The 24,319-nt window shown below is 41.4% G+C and overlaps 2 protein-coding genes across 8 annotated transcripts in view; both read left to right on the top strand.

The window, feature by feature from the left end:
* The window catches only part of CNTLN (centlein), a 275,372-nt gene extending 265,483 nt beyond the window's left edge, over positions 1-9,889 (top strand). For all 7 annotated transcript variants that reach the window (XM_065549483.1, XM_065549484.1, XM_042850538.2 and 4 more), the window contains 2 exons: positions 782-859; positions 7,723-9,889. In XM_065549483.1, the coding sequence (XP_065405555.1) occupies positions 782-859; positions 7,723-7,824 (180 nt within the window). In that variant the 3' untranslated portion in view covers positions 7,825-9,889. The remainder of the gene's footprint in view (positions 1-781; positions 860-7,722) is intronic.
* Positions 9,890-12,397: 2,508 nt separating this feature from the next.
* SH3GL2 (SH3 domain containing GRB2 like 2, endophilin A1) overlaps positions 12,398-24,319 on the top strand; it is a 180,427-nt gene continuing 168,505 nt past the window's right edge. Inside the window, exon 1 of the mRNA XM_065549477.1 lies at positions 12,398-12,424. Coding sequence (XP_065405549.1) covers positions 12,413-12,424 — 12 coding nt within the window. The 5' untranslated portion in view covers positions 12,398-12,412. The remainder of the gene's footprint in view (positions 12,425-24,319) is intronic.

The raw sequence follows: 24,319 nt of genomic DNA, 5'->3' as shown, positions 1-24,319 counted from the left end.
TGTGTACATACAAATATAAAAAGTGTGTGTGCTGTTACTTGGAAAATGTTGACTAGTAGTGATAATACTTTCACATTGTCACAACAGATTATGACTAGTTCTGTTAGCACTCCACATTGTAGAAGCCACAAAGGGTGTGTTCCACACTTTTAAAGGAATTGCACTGTGTGTGTGTGAGAGAGACTGCATACACACAAATACATTATAGGTCTGATTTCTATCTCACTTAAAACCAGTTCTACGCCTCTGTAGGTTTATTGCTTTCAATGGAGTTACTCCTTATTTACCTCAGTATAACTGAGATCAGAATAGGGTCCTATATTTTTGCCATAATGTGTATTCTAAGTGTCTGTGTCTAATACACACACAAAGGAAATGTAAATGTACAGTTGATATACTTACACTGTATGTATACATCACATGCATGTTTTATTTTATTAATCTATGTGTAGATCCCAAACTTCCAAAGTGACTTCCTCAATTGCAATTACTAAATTTGCACATATATTCATTCACACACAAGTGTATTTTAAAGAAGAACTGGGCATGCAGTTATCCAGTTGCATGTGCAAATATAGGTTATGTAAATGCAATGGAAGCCCTCAAAGATTTTGCGGATCCAGTTTAGACAGCCAGTTTTCAAAGTATTGTCCCCATTTACACATACAGTTACTCAATTGGTGTGCAAAAATGCAGTTATGATTGTCTGTAACTATCCAGTATCTTCTGCGAGTATAATAGTAGCAAAATACTATGTAATTCATATTTATTCTATTTTTAGGAAACAGAAAGGGCTAAAATGGAAGTTGAAAAGGATAAGGAATGGCTGTGTTACATACAGAAACTTCTTGAAGGACAGGTACTACATTTTATTCATCCACTTAATGAATTAAAACTTCCTAATCTAACTAATTATATATCTTTAATAGTAGTCATTCATGCAGTGCAACATTATTATTTTCTGATGTTTCTTTTCTACTTCTCTTTAACTGTGAGGCATTACATGAGACAGAGAAGAAGTTAACACCATATTTGTACTAGCTAACTTAACGGATGAAAAGAATCTGGGGAAAACCAGCACAGATCTTCACAAATGTATTAATTAAATTATTGAGTCAGTCTGTATGCTTGGTAGAGTGAAAAGGATCCATTCTTTCATACCTCTTAGGAAAAAGAGATTTTTTATTATGTGCCTTTAAAGTCAGTAGTTGATATGGACACCTGAGGAGTTCATGGGTTTCAGTGACCTTTTACTATGGACCTGTTTCCAGTCAATTCATGTTTTCCTCACAGCCAGACAGCTGTTTATTACCGTGTCTTCCCGCATTCTCTACAATATTTTCTACTGAGACCTCGAGCAGCTTGTTAGTGGGAAGTAAATATTGATTTGGCATCCTGTCAATGCAGAAAGAATGAAAAAATTTCCACCAGAGGCCCCTCAAACATTTTCCTATCGACATTTTCTGTGCAGAGTGGAAGGCTGCATAGAGGATGACAAGGCTGAGACTAGTTGAAATCCCTGAGGGGTCCTCTGAGACTGCCGCTGTGACCTGTGTGATACTTTTTCTTCTCTTTCAAGTCTTTTTTTTTAATACACACACAGTCTGCTGGGATGCTCCCCTCTTGTAAGTGATCAAGGGCAGTTTATTGGCAGGTGAGAGCCCTGCTTTTCTAGTCGTAGTCAGTTGTTGTTTGGACATCACTGACAACATCCACTGGATCTTGAAACTTTTTCATTATATTTTAGTTACCTTCTGAATCGTGATTACGTGTATCTAATATCTGAAATAAAATATTTGATTTATAAATGTAAATGTATATGCAGTAGTGTGAGTGCCTATGCTGTATACTTCATTTCTAATAAGAAAGCAGATAATTAAAAATATTTTTGAAAGCCATTTCAGAGGCTAGTCCTTTCTAAACAGCAAATAATATTTAAAGAAAATAAAAAACATTTCAGTGTCAAGATTAAATCCCATAATCAGCTATTAAAATGGTGATTGTTTTTCTTCATTCATTATCAGAAGATACTACCACTGCTGCCAAGGAGATTGAAATACCCATTGAATTGCTTTGGCCTGGCCACAAGCAGTACAGCTTCATTTAAATAGTTTTAGTGCTATATGCAAAACTGAAACAAAACAGAAAAACAAATGTAGTCCCTACGTTTCCTTCAGATTTGAGAAATTCTAAACATAAACTTTAGTAAATTGTAGGAATAAATGATGTGCTTGGTTCATACTGGGGACTATATTCTTTCTTAATTCAGATGTGATTTTTGTTTTTGCACCTGGCAGATCATAAAAGTAAACTAAATAAAAGCTTTAGGGCCATATCATCCTCTCCACCACCACAAGCAGAGGGTAGTGCATTGAGGATGAGGAGAGTGGTGTTTTTGTGACCAAGTACCTCTTTCTGTTTAGGTTCCAAGGGGACTGGAAACTTCAGCTAGGGAAGGAGAAGGGGCTGCTTGCTTTCAGCAGGAGCACTTTCCTCGTCTGTAACTCATGGGAATGTAGTGAGTAAGTGAATGGTGATTTGGTCATCATTAACTTACCTGCTTCCCTTCTCTGTGCTGTGAGGCATCCCTGTTCCATTTTCCTGGCAGGGATTGTAGGGGCATGGGAGACACCTGGCAGCCCAACTGCCATAGAAAACGTTTTGGCAAGAGCCTGGAGGATACCAGGGACTGGCTGGTTTTGAGATCAAGATCTGCTTCCTCTTCTGTGTGAGGGATTAAATCATGCCTCCTACAGATGGACGTGAAGAAAACTGATCCTACCTGGGAGTAGCCCATGGAGAAGGATATGCCCTTTACCATTTTCAAGTCAGGTCTTGTGCATTGGTGGATACTGTGTTTATTTTTAATACATGTTTCTAAAAATTCTGATCTGAAATGCTCAATTTAACAGTGGAAAAAATGGGAACTTTTTGTCAGGACTCTAATAAGAATAAAATGTAGACTTTGCACAGTGAGATATATTTATATTCTATGTACACATACACATCTGTGATATGGCATCTCAGGCTTACTTTCTGCACTTATTGTGAGAAAATGTCCTGCAGAAAATTGCATCAGATCACTGCAGTTTGATATAGTGTCTTTTTGTGCCATTGAGCCCGGACTCTGGAACATAATTGCCCAGCAGTATTGATTTAATTGCCTAGGTTTATTTGTGGACTCCTAATTATTGACTGGAGGTAAATTTAATGGAGAAACCTTTATGAACACTGGGAAACTGCTGCTGTTGCTGTTATACATAATGAACTGCATCATATCCCTCTAGATCATTTTTCAAGCTAATTTTATTCCACTGTGACAGTACGATAACATTTAAAATGTCATAGACATTTTATTTTTATTACTGACATATGCTGTTTTACTGCTGCATTAGAAATTTTGGGGGAGACTGGAGGAAGCACTAGTTGCTCTTAATGTCATTTTATAGATTCCCCTAGAGTGTAATCATAAACGACTATAGCACACCTCTGTTTTACACTTCATCTACACTCCTATTTTCTGTACGGTTATGACCTGAAAAGGTTTGTATTTATGCTGGCTTTAGAAAAGTATTACTGTTCTATGATTAATAGGTACATAATATAGTGTCCAGAGGCCTCAGTCAGAATCGAGGCCTCACTGTACTAGCTATTGTATGAACACATGCAAAGAACTGCCCGAACAATCTAAATAGAGACATTTCCTTTTCAAAATATTATTCAAATAAAAATTGTATTATCTAAGGAAATAACTGAGTTGGGAATTCTACTGTGATATTTATAAACACACATTGTCTAAAGCTACATTTTGACTGGCCAATGAGGTCTTTTTGATGATCTTTGTATTCATGCATCAACTCCCAGTGCCTGGAACCTCATCACTGAAAAATTTAAAACAAACATCCTAAAAACCCCACCCCTTGTATGTAAAATAGAATGGGGTGAAAGTTAATGGGTTTCTGTGGCACAAGCGGGTGCTGTATGTGAAGAGGCGTCATAGGAGGTACACGCTCCTGCCTGGAGACTTCAGAGAGGCTATCCATAGCTAATGGGGCATGAGCAAGGCAGAGCTGGGGAATCCACCAGGGCACACAATCTCCAGTCCTTCCCTAATGGGGGAGTAGGGCACATAACAACCAGTGTAGGCCATTCTATCCATTAGACATGTCTACAGCTCCAGTGGGGCATGAAAGGAAGATTCTTTCCCCACTTCTCTCCTCACATTCCTAGTGCCTATGCTAGCTATTTGAGTCAGGCCCGTCCACAGGTGCCGCTCCCTCAGCTCCCATTGGCTGTGGTTCCTGGCCAATGGGAGCTGCAGAGCTAGCGGTTGGGGCAGGAGCAGCATGCGTAGCCCGCTGGCTGTCCTTATGCATAGGAGCTGGAGGGGAGACATGCTGCTGCTTCCGGGAGCCACGGCAGGCAGGTAACCTGCCTTAGCCCCGTTGCGCCACTGACCAGACTTTTAATGGCCTGGTCAGCCGTGCTCCACCAGGGTCCCTTTTCGACTGGGCGTTCAGGTCAAAAACCGGACACCTGGCAACCCTACCTTCAAACCTCCAAGAGAGATTTTTAACAAGATACAAGTAGTCTGCCAAAATCTTTCAAGCCTTGGAGCCTGTTACAAGGTTGGTTTAACTGGTCCTTTGTCAGGTACACAGTTGTGCCTCAGTTCCCCTTCCTCCTTGTGTGCCTCTAGGGTTATCATGCCTAATGCAACAATAACTCCATAATAAAATGTACCCTCCTTGGGGCTTCTTTATTAATATAAAAATTGTATTCCAATGGTTGTAACAAACAGGAAAACTCCCCATCACACCTTGTCCCCAGCTTTCTACGGATCTCTCACTAGGGTCTATGGATAATCCTTCCCTTTTGTGTCAGGTCTTGCAACTGTCCTTCCACCCTTCAGCTACAAGGGTTCTCCACAACCCTCCCAGCAGGGCTTGGCTCACTCACTGGCATCTGACCACAGACCCACTCAGTTCTCATCTGGGAATGTAGCCTAACAGCCATAGATGTCCCCCTTCAGATTTCCCGGTGGGGTCAACTCCCTGCCTTCCCATGCTGTCTTGCTAGCAACAGAGCCTGTCTTTTATTTTCTCTCTTCCACAGCAGGCCTTGCTGCCAGCATAGTCACATGCTCAGTCCTATGAACCCCCCCAACCCCACCCCATGCTACCACTGTCACCATCTACCTTCCTTTTTTAACCCAGAGACTACCGCTTCAAGAATCCTGTCCTTAAAACAGCTAAGTCTCCCTAACAGACATGATGGTCTGCATCTAGAACCAGTACTTTGTGTTATATACCTTTTAAGATCTGTGCTGGGCCATCAAGCCTAGCATCCATGTTTGTGTTGTCCTTGCAGTAATACGACAGGAACTCTGTTCTCTAGGATGGTAGTTTGGAACACTATAAATGCATGATTTTATGGGATGAGCAGTAATAATCATGCATTGCATTGTATGAAATGGGCTGAATAAAGCGAGCAGTTGGATTCATTAGCAAATGTTCCAACGTGTGCCAATAGTGGACAACAGATGTACAGATGGGAATTTGTTAGTCACATGAGTCTTCACAAATCGGTATAGCCAAGGAACAATAATAGAGTGATGAATTTTCAGATTACTACCCTACTGAGTTTTTACAACTAATTCATTTAAGTTGAAATGAACAAACGCTCCAGTTTTGCCTCTGCTGAAATTAGCAGCTTCAGATGCAATTTCAGCCTGCTCTGCTCAAGTTTAATTTCCGTTGAATTTACAATTTACCTACTTCAAGATGAAGCTGCTCTGAAGTGAAAAAAAAATCTATTTACATAAAAAAATATAAAAGGTTTTATTGCAATACTCGCCGCAATGGGCAGATTAAATGTATTTGTAATCACTGTTGTGTGCACTCCAAAAATATTAGCAAAGAATTAAACAACTTAATTTTTGTATTAATTTGTAAATCACTGTCAAGCAGAATAATACAGTCTGTGGGGTGGATGCTTTTGGTAATTGACGCACTGTGAACTGGGATGTCATTCCTCATTAGAATAACAACACCACCACTTTGCATTTATATCTTTTTCCATCTAAGGATCTCCAAGCACTTTCAAAACACAAATTGTTAAAGCTTCCTAACACCCCATGGGGCAGATAAATATTATTTTCCCCATTATTACAGATGGAGAAGCTGAAGACAGGTATTATCTTGCCCAAGGTCATAGTGACTCAAGGCTGAGAAGAGAACCTAGCACTCCTGACTCTTAGGCTTGTGCTGTAACTATTAGACCATTCTCCCTCCCAGTGGACTATGTCCCCAAGATGACTAGCTGTCTTGTTAACATCTGCACAGAATGTTCCCACTTCATCTTTATAGATTTTCCTATTACAACAGTGAAAAGTTGAAAACTTAGGCAATATGGTAAGTCTTAAAACATGTAAAGCTAGGCTGCTGTTGCTCTCTCAGATTGTCTGAATTTATACAACTCTATTAAATTTTACTTCCCTTCAATGCTATTATAAATTACAGTTGATGGTGTCTAGTATTATTACCACCAGTTACCTTTCAGAAAACTGGTTGTGGCCCAGATTATTGGGAGCCACTTGAATGAAACCACATTCAGGACTAAAATACATAACTGACAGCTGTACTGAACATGTCTGCGCAGCTTAGGTACGGACATGAGCTAACTAAATTCACACAGTCCTGCCCCAGGCTTTGGGCAGATTTAAAATCTGGGATGGATTCTTTAGACTGGATTTTCGTCAACTGTTCTGAAATCCTGAACAGGAACGCAAATATCCCAACGTATTTACAAAGTCATCTATAAAAGTAAATCTGACAGGCTTCTATTGAAGACTAAGACTGCAGTGATTCAGTGCAGAGTGTATGTCTATAAAGAGACTCAGATAAAAACACAAATACTTCTCCCAAACTGACACATGTGAGAGAATGCCACAATATTCAACCTTCTGCTGCTCTTGATTTAAGTGTTAAATCTACACCATTTTGTACAGTATGATATACACTGAAAAAGTCCAAACTATATGCAATAAAATCTAGTATATGTTATGTCTTAAAGACATAATAGAGGACAATACACCAGTTGTTTTCCTTTAAAAAGCTGGATTTGAACGTAGCTACAAGAGTGAATCTAACTTTTCTGTAAAATATGTAAACTCAGCTTTTTGTAAAATTCCCATTATGTTTAGAGTAACAGACTTCTCTGCAACATCCTGATCAATGGAGATCTTTTTTCTGCATTTATTCACAAAAGTTTCACTATACAACTCTTGAGACATTTAGCAGCAGCACAGGGAACTGTATTGATAGTTCTGTCTCACTCTCTTGAGCGTAGTGAACATACAGTACTACTTCTATTTATATGTGCCCTAGAGATGACTGTAACCTCATATTGATCAGCTGATTGAAGATAAATGACAGAGCTGCTAGTATTGTAGATTACATCATTAACATGGTCAGTAAACCATGAATTGTTCAATAAGGCGTTTATCTTTTTTCATTTTACTCTGCTCTTTTATCATTTTTATGATAAAGAACAAAGTTACACACACTAACCAGGCAGATCAGTTTTGAAAGATCAGATGTGTGCAAGTGGGTGCTAGTTGTCAGAAATAAGTGAAATGTAATGGTTTAAGGATATTTAGCATATATTTTTCAGCTGAAGGAAATATAGAGTTCAGTAATCATTTTTCTTATTTTTTTTCAGTTTCCTTTCGCTTCATATTTAATGGATGCAGTGCTGGAAAAACTAAATGAGAAGAAGAAACTGGTAGAAGAGTATAGTTCTCTTATGAAGCAAACCATTTGATACTGCTGCGAATGATGTTTGGAAAGGGTTTTATACAGAGTGACTGGGAAATGTTTTGTGCTCATGACATCTTTCCCCTTCATATAGAAAACTGTCAGTAGTCAAGTTCAATATAGAAGGAAGAAGACTCTGTGAACTAATTAATTGTTGAACAAGTGGAATTAATTACATTCTCATTTAAAGAGGAAAAGTGTAGATTTGATTGCTGAACACTAAAATTGCCACAAATCAATGCAAACTTTAAAATGATTTTCCTTCAAGTACATTAGTAGAGAAAGCCAGTGCAAGCCTTGAGGAGATGAGATGTCACTGATGTGAACAGTAAGCCATAGGAACTGTACAAATCAGTGAGAGCACCGTGTATGCAAAAAACGGCCCAGACACTGGGCGGGGGGGGGGGGGGAGTGGGGGCGCTATTTCGTTCAGAAGACTTTAGCTGAGATGGAGTTTTGTGTCCAAATCCGTTGAATTTCAATGGGATTTGGACATCTTGCTCCTTTTTAGTCCTTTGCAGATCCCAGCCTTTATTATTTCCTCTGCATAAAATGGTATGCATTTCTTGAATGGGTTTGTTTTATGTTAAGAACATGAAATAATAAAATGGAAAAGTATTCAGTAGCCTCAGAGACCATTAGGCAAGCTGTATTTTTGGTTTCTATCTAGGAGTGTGTTGAGAGTCCAATGTATTTAATTGTATTTAAGAAATATTTCACCAAAATAAAAATGATTTCTTGTGTTTTTTTAATGAGAAACCTCTGAAGTGTTCTGTGTGCAGAATTTTGCTCATAAACTGTAAACAAAAAAAAAACACACACACAAAAACCCAACCCACACCTATTGCCTATGTCCTGAACACAGCTCTTCCTGCTGCTGTATCCCACGTGTTGCATGGCAAGCCAGGAGAGCAGCTCTGTAGCTGAGCTATGTTCAGTGAGTTGGTTTTAGCCTAGTTCTTTGGGGACAGATGTTCATATTGCAAAACCCCCAAACCACAAGTCTCTAATTAACACCCTTGCTGTCAGACTCAAGGATTGAATGGACGTGGAGACTGTACTACCCGCTTGTCTCTAGAAGAGGACTAGTTGAGGCACTTTGTTTAGGCAGTGCTATTGTCTGTGTTGCATCTGTCTGTGGAAAAATTGGGCTTTAATCTGTGGGTCTGACTTCTGGATACTTTTTACAAGGACTACATTCATTACCAAAATGTTTTATATAAATTATCTAAAGGTCAGTGCATGGATAGCTACTACTTGGTTAGGTGACTTCTGAGGAGTAGATTCATGGACTTCATGAGCTAGTTTTCAAAACTGGGACGCTGCCCTATACCCACAAAAATTATAAATGCATGGGTGTGCCAACATTACTGAACCCAAGCCTCCTCAATACAAGACATTTGAACTTTCTGTAAATACCAGAGGCAGTTCAGATTTTTCCATGGGGTTCTGAGATTTGGCTACAGCTCTTTTACCCACACACCTGATTTTCCAATTATTGGCAGTGTAAACAGAGTGGCAGTTCAGCTTTCCTGCTTTATCCTTTGCAGTCCCAGCTGTGGCACAGCTGCTTCCAGACTGCAGCCCCTCACTCTGCTTAAGGAAAGGTGTCAGAGTCTGGAGAGCTTATTGGGGCCCCACATCTGAAGAGACTCCTCAGGAGACACGTCTGTGAGAGGGTGTCAGTTCTCTTCACCACTTGGGACTTAACAGAATGGACTCTTCTCACTGATCAAGAATTCTTCCCCTGACCCACTCCACCTCAAAAGAGAAAAATTCCAGAGCACTCTTCCAGGTTCTGAAATGTGACTTATCAAGGAATCTGAGATCGTTTCTGACGCTCCTTCTTCCCAAGAGCAGTATTCATGCTCTCTCAGGAATGTACCTTTGACTTCCTCTCCAATTACATATGAGATCAAGCACAGGGACTTGAGAGAAATACATACGGACACATAGTACACCCATGGGATAAGGCCTGAAAAGTAGAACAGCTAAGAAAAGAGACCAGTCTTCAAAAGGGGGCAACCATTCCCTCCCAAAAAAAAGTTAAAAAAAAAAAAAAAAAGCCAAAAGGCCAGAACTCACAGGAAAAAAGCCATTCAGCTCTCCAAGTCCTCCTCCTCGTCCTGTGAGATCCAAGGTCCTCCCCAAAGAAGCAAACCTCCTGGTTTCAGCTCATGGTAATCTTCAGCCAAAAAATCAGAGAGATGGTTTACCAAAGAGATGGTTGAAACCATGTGGAACACACTGGTAGTCACTGTTGAGATTCAGCCAGAGAGTGAGGATGAGCAGACTAATTCCAGAGACTTTCATTTTGTCACCTTTGTATTTATTTGTTTGTTTGTTTGTTTATTTTTACTTTTCTCCCCTTTTCCAATGGAAAAAATAAAAAGGAAAAGAAATTGGAGAGGGTAATCAAATCAAAACATTTCAATGTGAATCAAAAATTTTAATTTAGCTTAATTTTAGATATTTTCATCAAAAAATGAAAGAGAAATGTCATTGAAAAATTTGAAAGAGACAAATTTTTGCTGCTTTCACAAAAGTGGAATTCTATTTCCTTTTTAACTAACCTAGTAGCAGCTCCTCTCCTTCCCCACTTCAAACTCCCGTGCCCAGTCAGCCCTAGACTCACCAGCCAAAAAGCACAGTGACTTTGAAGCGTTTTCCCCACTGAGGAAAGGGAAAATGGTTTCTCCCTTTGTTTTTAAATGGGGAAGGGGAAGTTGCATGCCTCTTTACTTTAAGTGGAGCAAAGCATGCTAGACATCTAGTATACTTTGCTACAATGGAAATCCATTGACCTTGTCCACACCAGTGAAGCAAGCATTTTCAACACTGCTTTGGGAAGCATCTTTCACACCCACTGTCAAATGAAGCTTATTTTCCTAGTTCTGACAAAGCTTTATATTGGCAAAGAGTATAGAGCATTCCAAATGCAGCCCATTAGCATTATGACATAAGCTGATACATGTGCTCAAGAACTATTCCGATCTATACACATTAAATGGACTAAATAATTTGCATGGAAGTTGGCATGAAACTTAGCATAAAAATATGCAAACAAATTTGATGAAATACCATTTTTATTTGGAAGTGGATTTCAGTGTAATGCTTCTAAGGTGATGCTAACAAGGCTAAGTACATAATAATAATAATAATAATTTTTAAAGGTGATACTGTTTTTTTGACTTGACTGTGCCCCTATGAAAATCTGAAAATATATTTGTTTATTTTTGTCTATTAATCGTGGACAGTGATTTTGTACATTGGTAATCCAAAATGGTAATGCCTCGTGTGCCTCTAGATGGCAGGCTTTAATAGAAAATGTTAGCTTCCCAGAGAGGATGATTGTAATGTGCTGTTGGGCATGCAGACTTGCCAGAATGTTTTGCTTTTGGAAACTGTTATAAACTCTCTCCTCTCTGTTTCTGAATTCATTTTCAGGAACACCTGTCATTCATACTGCTATTGCTGTTGGTCCTGGTGAGCTGCTAGTAACTCATGACATTAAATAAATCAGTAGTTACCAGACACAACAGGTAGTCCCAAAAGCATGTGCTAGTTTGTTCAGATATTTCACAGGTAAGCCCAGAAGATCATTTAAAAAAAAAAAGATTTAAAAGTTGTGCAGATCTTTTAACCCTTTAAAACAACACTGTTACGTACTAAAAAATATCAAGATTTAAATCAGAGCTTCTGGCAACAACACTTCTCATGCTAAGTTGTATAGTACCATCTATCTAACACACACAAACTCTGGTTTACCTGAGAACCAATCCGAGACATCAGTGTTGCAAAATGTCAATGCCTCATTGCAAATGTAGGCCTATCTGTACTGAAAATTCTACATCAGATAATACACAATGCATGTCCCTTACTAGGAACCTGATTCACACTCCCTTACTCATTTATATGAATAATCCTGTTGACGTCAGGGGGGACAGCTCATTTAAGTACTACATGCATGAGCAAGGGTTTACAGGATCTGTACTGGAAATGGGAATGTCAAAAACAAAGAGACGTTTAGGGGAAAATCTAAAATATTTCAAAATTTATAAATGATACAATTTATTTGCAAGCAGTATCTCACTCTCTATATCCTTTTAAACAATCTTCTCAAAAGACCCTGTTTTGGAGGAAGAGTCATTGCATTCGTTATAAAGCTCTGCACTCAGTGCAGTTGAATAGAGCTCAGGGACTGGGAGTCAGGAAGTCAGAGTTTTGTTCTCACCTTTCTTCCACTGGCTTCCTCATTGACCATGGACAAGTCACTTGACCTCTGTTCCTCAGTCTCCCCCCTATATAAAATAGAGATGCCAATTCTTCCCCACGACCCCACCTTTATGTGTTTTGAGATCTACAGATGAAAAAGCCCTATTTAAATGCACAGGGTTGTTCTTGTAATTAAAATGCCTGCTACAAAATTACAGAGTAGGCAACGCTCACCTGACATCTGGTTTAGTCACAAACTCAAAATTAGGCCCAGGTATGGGAAAGACTCTGATAAGCCTTATTGTTGTCTGCAGGAATAGGGACAGCGTTGGGAATCGGAAAGTCCTGAGTTTTAATCCTGGCTATGTCATTCACTCATCATGAAGCCTTGGGTAAGTCGCTTATACTTTCTGTTCCATTTGTAAAAAGGGGTTAACACTTACCCACCTCATACACAGGGATGTAGTGAGCAGTGTTTAAAACAGATCAGAGAGGGGAAGGAGAATTCACTAGTTCTGGTGGTTGTATGTCACCATAGTTGTTGGTGTCATGTGCCATAGTGACACTACATCATCTTGCATGCTGAGATATGGTTGGGTGATGAGATATAGTTGCTCTCCTGTCAGCATAATTACTCAACCTCTGCGAGAGGCGGAAGCTATGTCAGCAGCAGAACGTCTCCTGCTTACATAGCACCGGTGTGGACAGAGCTTAGGTCACTGTAACTTGTGTCGCTTGGGGGTGGGAAGGGGTGTCTTGTCTCGCATACCTGAGCAATGCAAGTTAGATCGACTTAAGCAATAGTGTAGACCTGCCCTAAGATCTGGCCCCATAAAGCCTACAATCAATGTTCAGATGTGACACATGAGGATAAACTAAAGGTACAAAAGGCAGGGGAGAACAAGGGTTACACAGATAAGATGATGTGGTTTCTCAGTTAAGGCATGTACACATTTTTAATGGTTCCACTGGGTTTTTTTAATAGTTAATTTTAGAAGCAACACATACTTTGTAAAAACCCAATAAAATATGAATCTCTAAACTACCGTAGCTCATTAAAAATAATATATGTATGCATTCGGTATTAAGTCTGATAGTGGCTATCCCTGAAGGGCAATAAAATGAAATGTCATTTATGTTGTAATAAATGGCAGGATCTTAAGTCAATCAATCAATGTAATTTTAATAAAAAATAGGGAAGGGCAAATGTCTTAGAGTAGTTCTTACCCACAGGAGTGCTTCATTGGGACTACTTGCCTGGCTAGGACTGACTAAAGGGCTTGTCAATATGGCAAGTTATTGTGTGGCAACCCAGGATGGAAATCTACAGTGGATCATCTTGCCACTCAGTAATGTCCCACATGGACATTACTACAGTGCACTGACGGTCCCAGATTGTAGCTTAGCATACTACCACTTAAAGCATAGTATGCGAAACCGTGCCCTGAGACTTTCACTGCATTTTCACTTTCACTGCAGTGTCCACATGGGACTTTGCTGCGTGGCTGTGATTTACACCTGGCCCTGCTGTGCAGTAACTTGCTGTGTAGACAATACCTAAACGTTTACAGGATCAGACCCTTGGATCGGTGGGTACTAATTATTTCTAACTGTGGTGCTAGTTTTGGCAAGCTGGTTACTTGTCCACCAGGAAAGGAACTGAGAACACTAACTCACTTCACATAGGCCACCACCCCTGCTACTCATCTGGGCAGGAATCAATCAATTATCTTTGAGTCAAATGGTTCCTTATTTCGTTACAGAATTTCCTAGATCATTCTTAGCCTCTTTCTGCCTATTTTTATGACAATTTAAATTTCACACTTGTCACTAAGAAGGCTTACAATACAAGATCAGAAAGTGCAATAATTTATTTTGATTTATAAAAAATAATTGGATAGCCAGAGGTTAGGCAAAATATATCAATTAAATGGCAAGGCAAATCAGGAACCTAATCATTAAACAACCAGGTTTCTGTCTGAGCTAAATGACTTCGTGTCTAACACTGGATGGCACTAAAGTACATAATATGAAGCCAACGTGGGATGGAGAAATGGCTTGCTGCAACAGTAAGGCTTCCTTTCACACTGAATTAATGGATAAGGGTTTTTCCTGGTGTTAACCTCACTAAATATAGCATATGAGACTACGGTGTCACCCAAAGAGGCTTTATGAATCACTGATTCAGTGATAATCCTGGCATTATCACAGAAACTGAGCGGACACTTGCTATAGTGATGATCTAATAAAGTTTTTGACTTAAGATCTCGGCTGATTAGAAACTCTCTTCCAATATGATGCAGAGTGGCCTTCCATCCACTACCATAATTATGCATTTGGCTTCCCCCTCTGGTGGAACTGAACTTAGTGGGGTGTCAAAAATGCTCTTTAAATGTGTGGGTGAGTTTAGTGCTTGTGAATATGAGGGGCTGCCCAGGACTAACCTCAGCAAGGCATTTAAGCACACGTTTAACATTAAGCATGTGAGGAATCTCACTAGGGTCCAAAGTGAGGCACAAACTCAAGTGCCTTGCTGAATTGAGGCTGCCACTTATGCATTGCTACCGACAAACAAAGCCACGAGCAAGCGATGCAGGTACCTCAAATGAGCGCCAATAAAACCTTTATCCCCCACAATGCTTTGTGCCGTGGTAAAATAAAATTATACAAAGTATTTTAGGAGAGTTTAGATGGTTTTAAAATATTTAATTGGCACTATTTGACATGCATTAGAACGCCCTAGACTTGTCACTTGGAGGAGCAAGAGAGGGTTAGGATCTTACTCTGCCTCACTGATTACAGTTGTGGTAGCAACCCTGAGGGCTGTTATATCACAGACCATTAATAGTCATTTTCTGTTTGCTTAGACGCAGAGACATGTAATACAGTGGCTGCTCCGAGTGTTTCTGAATTTGAGGGGAGCAGTTGTTGCTCTTTATTTGTTTTCCTTGCTAAGAGATGGGCTATTGCCATTTCACTTTGATACTAGGCACTTTGAGATGTGTTGTTACTTTTGATTTTTGCACTAACTTACTATGAGATGCTGTAATTACTTAGAGGGTGTTGAGTACCTGGGGTCTGCTCAACTCTTTCATGATTGTAACCATTTCCTCAAGCCCTAGAAGGGAGATGAGATTTGTAGCATAATAATAATTTGCATGTATGTAGCAATTTTTATCTCAAAGGGCTTCACAAACCTGAACTTAATTAAGCCTGCATCCCAACTCCACTGTGGGGGTGGATAATGTCCACTCTACAATGGTTTTGCAGCTTACTTCCAAACGTGTTTAGTTATGATTTAAAACTCAGATGTAACCAATGGAGGATAGCTTGTCAGAGTGTAGCCTGGGTCTAATCATGGGGTAGAGAGTGGGCTTGGAATATTACTTTAATGAAGAGTCTGACTTTGCCACCCTTAATCTTCCTGAGTAATGCCTCAACCCAAGGCTATGTCTATATTGTACACCACTGACAGTGGTATGTCGCGTATGTGTAGTTCATATACCATAGGAAAGCAGGTTGCATGCATCACCACTGTGGTGTGTAGATTCACATGCCAGTGAAAGACTCTGGTGGAGGTGGGGAGGCAGCGGGGAAAGGCTCCACAGCAGGGAGCTGCCAGAGCCTTTCCCCCTCTGCCAGAGTCTTTCCTCACTTCCAGAATCTTTTTCTGCTGCAGGGAAAGGCTTCAGCAGCAGGGAGGCAGTGGGATGCTACACGGCTAAAAATAACAGAGTAGATGTGGGAGGCACAAATAAGTAGGGTACATATTTGGATACATACCCACAGGGTTCAGGTGTGTCCTTACTCTAGTCACCTAAGCAGTGCCTCACCATCTACATTGCTATTTATACCTGTTCTAGGGGAGGGGCATATAGTGTATGTACTCTACACACCGCCAATAGGCGTCTGCAGTATAGACATATGTCAACAATATTCCTGTTGAGATCAGTGAAATTACTTCTGTAGTAATATTCTAGCTAGAGTGAGTGTGGAAGGATCTGGTATATGCACTTTAGAGTTGGCATACAGGCTTTGAACAGAGTTTAAGCACAGTGGCTCATGTACTATACATGGGACCTGTGTGTCTGTTATCCTTCCAATTTTACAGATGCATACACTGTAGACACGGCAAAATTAAGGATCTGATTCTACCATCCTTACTGAGATTGAGTAGAAGATGAGTTTGGCCCTACCATAATTCAGCAAAGCCAGAGAATGGGTCATTCATTGTCAGAACCAGGAACAAAAGTCAGAAGTCTGGGATCCCCACCCTGTGCTGTAACCACCAGGTTATAACCTGCTAGGACCCCTGAGGAGTGTATGTTTACTCTATGATCTTGGGACTGACCCCCCATGTTGCTTGATACCCTCTCACCTTCCTTCCATGCTGTTCCGCTGAGAGATATCCTGTGGCAGTAGCTTTACTTTATAAATGCCTGTTCCGTTATAAACTGTGCACATTCACACCCATTTCATTGCAAACTCTGCAGATAGAAGAGTATTTCTGAGAAACGCTTTCTGCTAATTATATTATGTCTATTATTCATAATAAATCCTTCCAGAAAAAACAAACACATAGAATACGTGTTTTAAAAAGAAGTGTTTTGATCATGCAGCAGAGCTTTCAGTAATTCAAAGACGAAAAGCCAGTGTGACTTTAACACAGCATTTAAATTATCCAGTAATAAAATCTGACATCACTGACTCACTCCATCACTCCCTACCCCCACCAAGAAGGCTTTGTGGCATGAGAAAAATGATGACTATTCATTTTTAGCTATACAGCTTTGCAACCCCGCAAGCTGCAGAACACCAGTGACTCATCATCAGGGCATGCAGTTCCTTGCTGCGTGCTATTTGCTATGACATGCTAGCCACACGAACCAGAGAGAATGTGCCTCTGGTTCTATTCTGTAGGTTGGAACTGTAAATCCTGGGAAATTCTGAAAATACAATTACTTTCCAACGAGTGCACACAAACTGCACCACCTTTCTGGCAATGTTATTGTCCCCTGGATAAACAATTCTCTATTCAAAAGGAAGTGTAGACTGACAATTAGAGAAGGTCTTCTCTCATTGCAAGAAGATCTGTAGTATTTGCTCTAAGTAGGTTGCACAGTTAGCTATCAAAAGGGGGAGAGAAAAATAAATCAGTCATAACATGTTTCCTTAGCTTGTCCATGAAATAATTCTAATAGATGCTCATGAATTTTTAGTAGATTTTAAATTTGAAGGTACACCTGTGACCCAATATAACATGAATTCAGATATAACGCGGTAAAGCAGCGCTCGGGGAGGGAGCGGGGGGGGGCTGTGCACTCCGGTGGATTAAAGCAAGTTCAATATAATGCGGTTTCACCTATAACACGGTAAGATTTTTTGGCTCCCGAGGACAGTGTTATATCGGGGTAGAGGTGTAGTAAATTACTTCTGAAATTACATTGCTTTACATATCATCTTTATTGGTTTAACGTATGATGAGTGTGTTTGTTTTTCCTTGTGTGCCTTTGACTCTTTTTGATGCACTGATTTTGTGTGACTCTCATTTATCATGACAACAACCAGATAAAGAAATGAAAAAGTAGTCAACCTAAGTGAAATTTCTCTCACCAGAAAAGACTTAGGGCCAAATTCTATCTTGGGCTGTGAACATTTGCATACCCACAGCTACCTGCCCCAATTCTGGCTTTCTCTGCCAAACTCATTGAGACACCACACTTCACATGCTCTGTGAAATGAGCCCCAGCAGGAAGAGTCGACGTGGGCAGGGTGCATGCAATGAGCTGATTGCCAGTAACAGGAGTAATCTGGTTAGGATAGGTTGTGGCAAGGAAAGAAGACCACCAGAACATGGACTCAGGACTTGATCCTGAATAATGCTGGACCTTCACGATTCCTATGGATATCAACAGATGGTTCACAGCATCACTCAGGATCAGGTCCTTAATTTGCAGCGTTAATGTGTCCTTGTTTGGGGAGACAGTTATGCTACCCAGATGCTTAGCTCTTAAGTGTCCCTATTTCTATGTTGTAATTAATTACTTTTAGTATTCACAGGATTGACTCTTCTGCTTGTTATATTGCCATCTGAGGCTGCTATGCTAATATATTACTCATGGACTGAGTGGTGGATTGGTGAAGATAATCAAGAACTAGAGTGAATTCCTGGCTCCACTCAAGTCAATGGCAAAACTCCCATTGATTCTGATGGGACCAGGATTTCAACCCTTAATTGAACTCTTTGCTTCATGCAAAACTCACATCTTGACCTGCCAAGGCACAAATATGCAGCGTGAGGTAGGACAAAGCCCCAGGATGAAGGACACAGAGAATTAATAGTAACCTTTAGGAAACAATATAATTTTTAAATAACATGGGAATTATGTCCAGGATAGTCTTGTCATTAAAGTACAGGACTAAGTGAATTCAGCACAGGGTGTAAGACCTAGGGACAATGGTGATTTAATTCTGGTTCTGACTCTGTAATCCATTAGACATCGGCTGAAATGTTCACACGGGACCACACTAATCCCAAGTCCATTGGAGTCAATGGAAAGACTCCCAATGACTTCAGTGGGTTTTAGATCAGGTCCGTAGTTTTGCACCTAAAACCTGATTTCAAGAGGCACTGAATATCTGTAATTCAGTCAGAGCTGTGGGTACTCAGCACGTCTTAAAATCAAGCCACTGTTATTTAGGTGCCTAACTTGGGGACCCAGCTGTAAAAATGATGGATTTAGCATTTCTGTCTTAGTTTCCTCAAATGGAAAATGTAAATAATACTTATCTATCTTATGAGGATGATGTGATCGTAATTGTTTATGGTGGAGGAGGGGGAGAAAGAGAAGTGGGATGACAAGAAAGGTAATGCTATGCAAAGAGAGCAGAGGGTGATGTGAATAGGGGAGTAAAGGGGATGGAGAACAGAAGAAGAGACACAAAAGGAAAAAGATAACATACCATGGACACGAAAGGATAGAATGAATGTGGAAGAGAATGAAATGAGAATGAAAGAAAATGGCCTGTGGTTGGTTGGAATGGGTGAGAGGCAGGAGGAAATAATCAAGGCAAGACATAACTTTTACGTTGCAAATATATCTATGATTTTCTTATTGCACTGGGGAATGGGGTTGGATGGCTAATTTGAATATTGATAAGTGTAAGTATAACATATCTGTTACGTTCTGCTACTTTAAATTCTCTAGTGAAATAATTGGAGCTAAAAACAGCAGATAACCTCAACTCCTGAGGTCTGCCCTGTTCATATGGTGTGATCACACTGGACAGGAGTGGGGAAGGTGGGTTTTTTTGTTTGTTTTTTTGTAGGCTGATTGGGGTAACAATTGTTTTGTAGGCTTCCCCCCCCGCCAGAATGTGAGAAGTGGCTTTGCAAAGCAAAACATCACAAGGTAGCGTGGAACAGAAGCAAACTGGAGATCTAAAGGAGGGACTTCTTGAGAGATAGAAGAATAAGGCTGCTGAGTCCTTAGCACTTTTCTCCACAGAACGTGCTATTGTGATTTGTGGCTGAAGATTTTATTCTGAACAATGATGTAAGCCTGTATCTTTTTTTTTTCTTTTTTTTAAAGCAGGTCCACTGATTACATTGATGTGGAAATTTCATGCATTAACAATTGCATTAGTCCGTTCACTTTAAGGAGCTTGGGCTGAGGTATTTGTAGCCTGCTACTGCCTGAAGTCTTGGATGTTGAATGAGAAAGCAATAAGTGCTTCCCTCAAGTGTACCTTGCTGACTGTATCAGCTGCTCTCTTGGCATTCCATTAACATCTGGGAACGGTTGGTTTGTCGGTTTTGTATGCACTAAAGTAATGTTGACAGAGAACTGAAAATGACATTACTAATTATGCTCTCATGACAGCATAGAGCTGAATTACCTGCAATCCAGTGCCAATTTCCAGTATTGTTATTGAAAGTGTTGATGTGGGGGAGGTACCACCTTGAATGGTGCTATATCTGGGTACTGAGAAGGCAGAACAACAGGAGGAAAGGAGCTTCAGACATTTCTCTTCAGAAAAGGCCTAAGGGTGAATTGTATTAGTCACCACTCTAGAGAAGAGGAAAAATAAAATGTTATTTGGCTGCCCAAATGAATTATTTGAAGACCCTCCATTTTTATTTACACAAAGACCTCAGGAGCCAAATTCAATCCTGGGGTAAGCAAACTCAACTCCCTTATGGCAGGGCTGAATGTGGCCTGAGGTTTATATCTCAGTTCATGAAGCAAAGTCTGCACAAGAATGCTGGCTCCCAAGGCGGGTTTATATTTTAAACTTATACATTCATTTAAAAAGCACAGACCAAAAAGCAACATTGCCAGAGTCCCACATATTCTTACAGACACTGCATTTACTCTAGAGCGTCAAGCAGGCCCAAAAACTCAGCTTTGCAGCCTGTCAAAACTGAATACACATCTATTAGAAGGTGCCTGAAATATTAATATACAGTTAACTCCCTTTTCTGCTCACACTGGCCCCAAGTCAGCTTAATTCTCATTGACTTCAGTGCAATTTATGCACACGCTTAAGTTCTCTACTGAACTAGAGCCCCAGAGACCTTCCCTTTCCCAGTACCTGCCATCCCAATCAAATCCTTCTCCCTTTCGCCTCACCAGCCTGTTCCTCCCAAAGCATCCTGGATCTCCACTCTTCCTCCCCAGACCCACCTACTTACCTCCACCAGAGATGCAGGACTCACAGGGCAAAGCTTTAAATTTATGGTCGGGGGGGGGGAAATCACTTCATTTAAAAGGAGAAATCATTAAAAAACAAATTAGTTTCTCAAGAAGTAATAGCCTTGGAGAGTAATTCAGACTGGAATGCACTTGAAATAATTAAAATGTGAGAGGAGGAACTTAAAAGTGACTAGAATGCCAAAAATAGAATAAATTAAGTAACATAAAAATTGACCCTGTTTGTCATTATTAGTTCTTCACACTTGGTTTCTATTCTGAGATTTTAGAATTACTTCTGTAATAATCTCCTGCACCTATAGGGTGAAATTCATGCAACTGCGGAGGGCCTTACCTAGGGCCTGTACACCATTTCAGCCCCACTTAAGCTGTCCACAGGCGCTTGTGCAGACCCTCTACATAGGGAATGAATTTTACTCTTAGGATTAATCAGTTAGCACTGTATATATTTGCTATTTTGAGAGCCTTCCAGGGCAAGTTTATGTGAGCGATGATTGGAGGTTTAGTCCATTTACCAGTAAGCGTATCCTATAAATCCCTTGCACCAGTATGAATGCTCATTCCTCAATAACTTGGGTGTATCTTTTCAGTTTTAAACACAGTAAGCTGCCCAAGCCCCCACCCAGGCCAAACTAACACCACTCAATCACTGCAGAGTTGGAAGGCTTACCAATAAAAAGGTAATTCCAAAATAATGCTGCATGAATCCCAGCTGAGCCATTCTCCCTGGGCTAGGCTGCTCTTAGAGTTCCTTAATTGAGGGAGTCGATGTAGCTTAGGTCGACTTATTGCAGTGTCTGCACCACACTGGGTCAACGGGAGAAACTTTCCCGTCGACTTACATTATGCTTCTCGTTCCGGTGGAGTACCTGGAGTAGACGGGAGAGAGATCTGAGGTTGATTTAGTAGGTCTTCACTAGACCCACTAAATTGAACCCCGGTACATCGATTGCCGCAGCGTCGATGTCAATCCACGGTAAGTGTAGACATACCCTGAGGCCCTGGCTGTTCCAGGCTCTAGCTCCTCCCTGAGGAAGCCTCCCTCATGTGGCAGCTAATGAGCGAAACCTGCCTCAGTGAGTCAGCAGTAATTAGCCTGCAGCTCCCTGCTGGGTTAAAACACATGCTAGTTGGCGTGGGGGAGGGGGAAGAGATTGTAAAACCCTTGCCCCCCCCCACCCCGCCCCCATCCTTTGAAGTTTGGCCAAATATCAAAGGTTTTTTTAAATCTTGATTAAAAATGTATGTTTCCCTTATCAAAAGCTTATTTTGAATCTGTCTGTCTGAGGTACTTATATGGCCTCTGAGTCTCGTAGGCCTTGTGGTCTCTGACCACCTCACAACCTTTGTGTAATTATCTTCACAGTTCCCCTATTTTAGAGTCACTGCTTCCCAAAGTCAAGTCCCCCATTTTGTACGTATGCAGTTAGACATATTAAAATGCATCTTTTTGCTTGTGGCCCCCTTACCTAGTGATTGCTCTTTCAGTAACCTGCCACTCCCCCAATTTTTGTGTCATCTGCAAACTTAGTGACGATTTTGTTTTCTTTCAAGATATTAATAAAAATGTTAAATAGCATTGGACCCAATAGAAATGCTCCCATTTGATGATTTCCTGTTTACCAGGGCCAGCTCCAGGCACCAGCCAGGCAAGCAGGTGCTTGTGGCGGCCGCTCCGGAGAGGGGTGGCACGTCCAGGTATTCGGCGGACGGTCCCTCACTCCCTCTTGGAGCGAAGGATCTCCCGCCGAATTGCCGCTGCAGATTGCAATCCCTTTTTTTTTTTTTTTTTTGGCTGCTTGGGGCGGCCAAAACCCTGGAGCCGGCCCTGCTGTTTACAGTTACATTTCAAGACCTATCAGTTAGCCAGTTTTTAATTGAGCCCAACACATTTCACCTAGCCTATCTATGTGCTGACATCACATTCATTCTTATATGTGGGGACAGAAAGGAAGTGGTATTTAACATAATCCTATTCTTAATAGTTGGTGTAAGGCAGCTTACATTGACCTAATGGTGTAAGTGTCTACACTAAAATGCAGCTCCCACTGATGTAACTCGCCCACGACACTGACTTAATAACTCCACCTCTGTGAGAGGCGTAGTGCTTAAGTCCATGTAGTTAGAGCGATGCAGTGTTAATGTAGACTCTGTGTTGCTTACATTGACTGCCGCTGCCTTTCTGAAGGTGTCCCACAATGCCCCGCACTGACAGTTAAATTGGTGCAAGCGCTCCAGGTGAGGATGAATACCGCCGGTACAAGGAGCATAGTGTGGACATGCAAAAGCAGCTTAATTACTGTGGTGGCTGTAAGTCGATGTAACTTAGTGTCGTGTAGATGTGCCTTTACAGTGCTAATGCTCAAATATTGCCTTATAATATGTGATACAGACATTTTAAGTGAAATAAATGCATACAGAAACTTATAAGCATTACATACATTTTAAATACTAAAACATTCTTATAATTCTAATACCTATGTAACCCTTCTGCCAGGCCAAGTTGATAGCAGCAAGGGCCGGGTTCAGTACATAGGGGTCCCTTCCCAACAGCGTGACACAGAACCAGCTCGAGCCCCCACCCAGTGACCTGGGAAAATCTTACACAAACCCCTAGGCGCCTCGAAGAGGCAATATTTCCCCTCTCGCAAGCACAGAGCCTCGGTGTAGCAGAAAATGTTTAATAACATGAGGTAAACGACATAGCATTAAATTGGGAAAACACCACAACTAGAGTTCATAGACCAAACCATGAGCGAAGACCCACCAAGTCCCAAAAGTCCACCGATCCCAAAGTCTCTTGGGTCCAGCAACCCAAGAATCACAAAAGTCCCAAAAGTCCGACAACCCCCCAAAGTCTCTGTCCCTGATCAGTGCAGCCCCAGAGTTCAAAAAGGGGGGGGGTGAGCAGGGTGTTAAGGGGCACCTTACGTGATCCGAGGCCAACCCGGCTGCTTCTCCGTGGGGTTCCACCGCAGCCTTACCACGAACTGCTCCACTCCACCCGCAGTCCCACTCCTGCCGTCCCACGAACTGCTCTGGCAGCTGCTCCGCTCCGCTCCGCTCACCGACCTGTGAGCCGCGCCGCTCCGCTCCGCTCACCGACCTGTGAGCCGCGCCGCTCCGCTCACCGACCTGTGAGCCAGGCCGCTCCGCTCCGCTCCGCTCACCGACCTGTGAGCCGCGCCGCTCCGCTCACCGAACTGTGAGCCAGGCCGCTCCGCTCCGCTCACCGACCTGTGAGCCGCACTGCTCCGCTCCGCTCCGCTCGTCCCTTGGGCCGCTCCCACAAGGCTCTGCTCTGCTCGCTGCTCCTCCAGCCGCTCCGCTCGCCCCCGCTAAGCTAAGTTAGCTTAGCAATATAGCTTCAGGCTCCCCCACTAGTTAACACAGCCTCAGTGATCTCAGCTCTTAAATAGCTTTAGCTCTTTTGTGATTTCAGCTCTCAGTGATTTCAGCTCGTAGTAGGGGAGCCCCAGTGCTGGTGCACTATCGGCCCAGAGTGAATTCAGCTCAGCAGTCCGTAACTAGACTCCTAAGGGAATCAAAGTTAGCTCTGACATTCAACAGTGG

The sequence above is a fragment of the Chrysemys picta genome, chromosome 6 (assembly GCF_011386835.1).
Source record: "Chrysemys picta bellii isolate R12L10 chromosome 6, ASM1138683v2, whole genome shotgun sequence".
In the NCBI taxonomy this organism is placed as follows: Eukaryota; Metazoa; Chordata; order Testudines; family Emydidae; genus Chrysemys; species Chrysemys picta.
The sequence above is the reverse complement of the archived record's forward strand: the minus strand, read 5'-3'. Positions and strand labels throughout refer to the sequence as shown.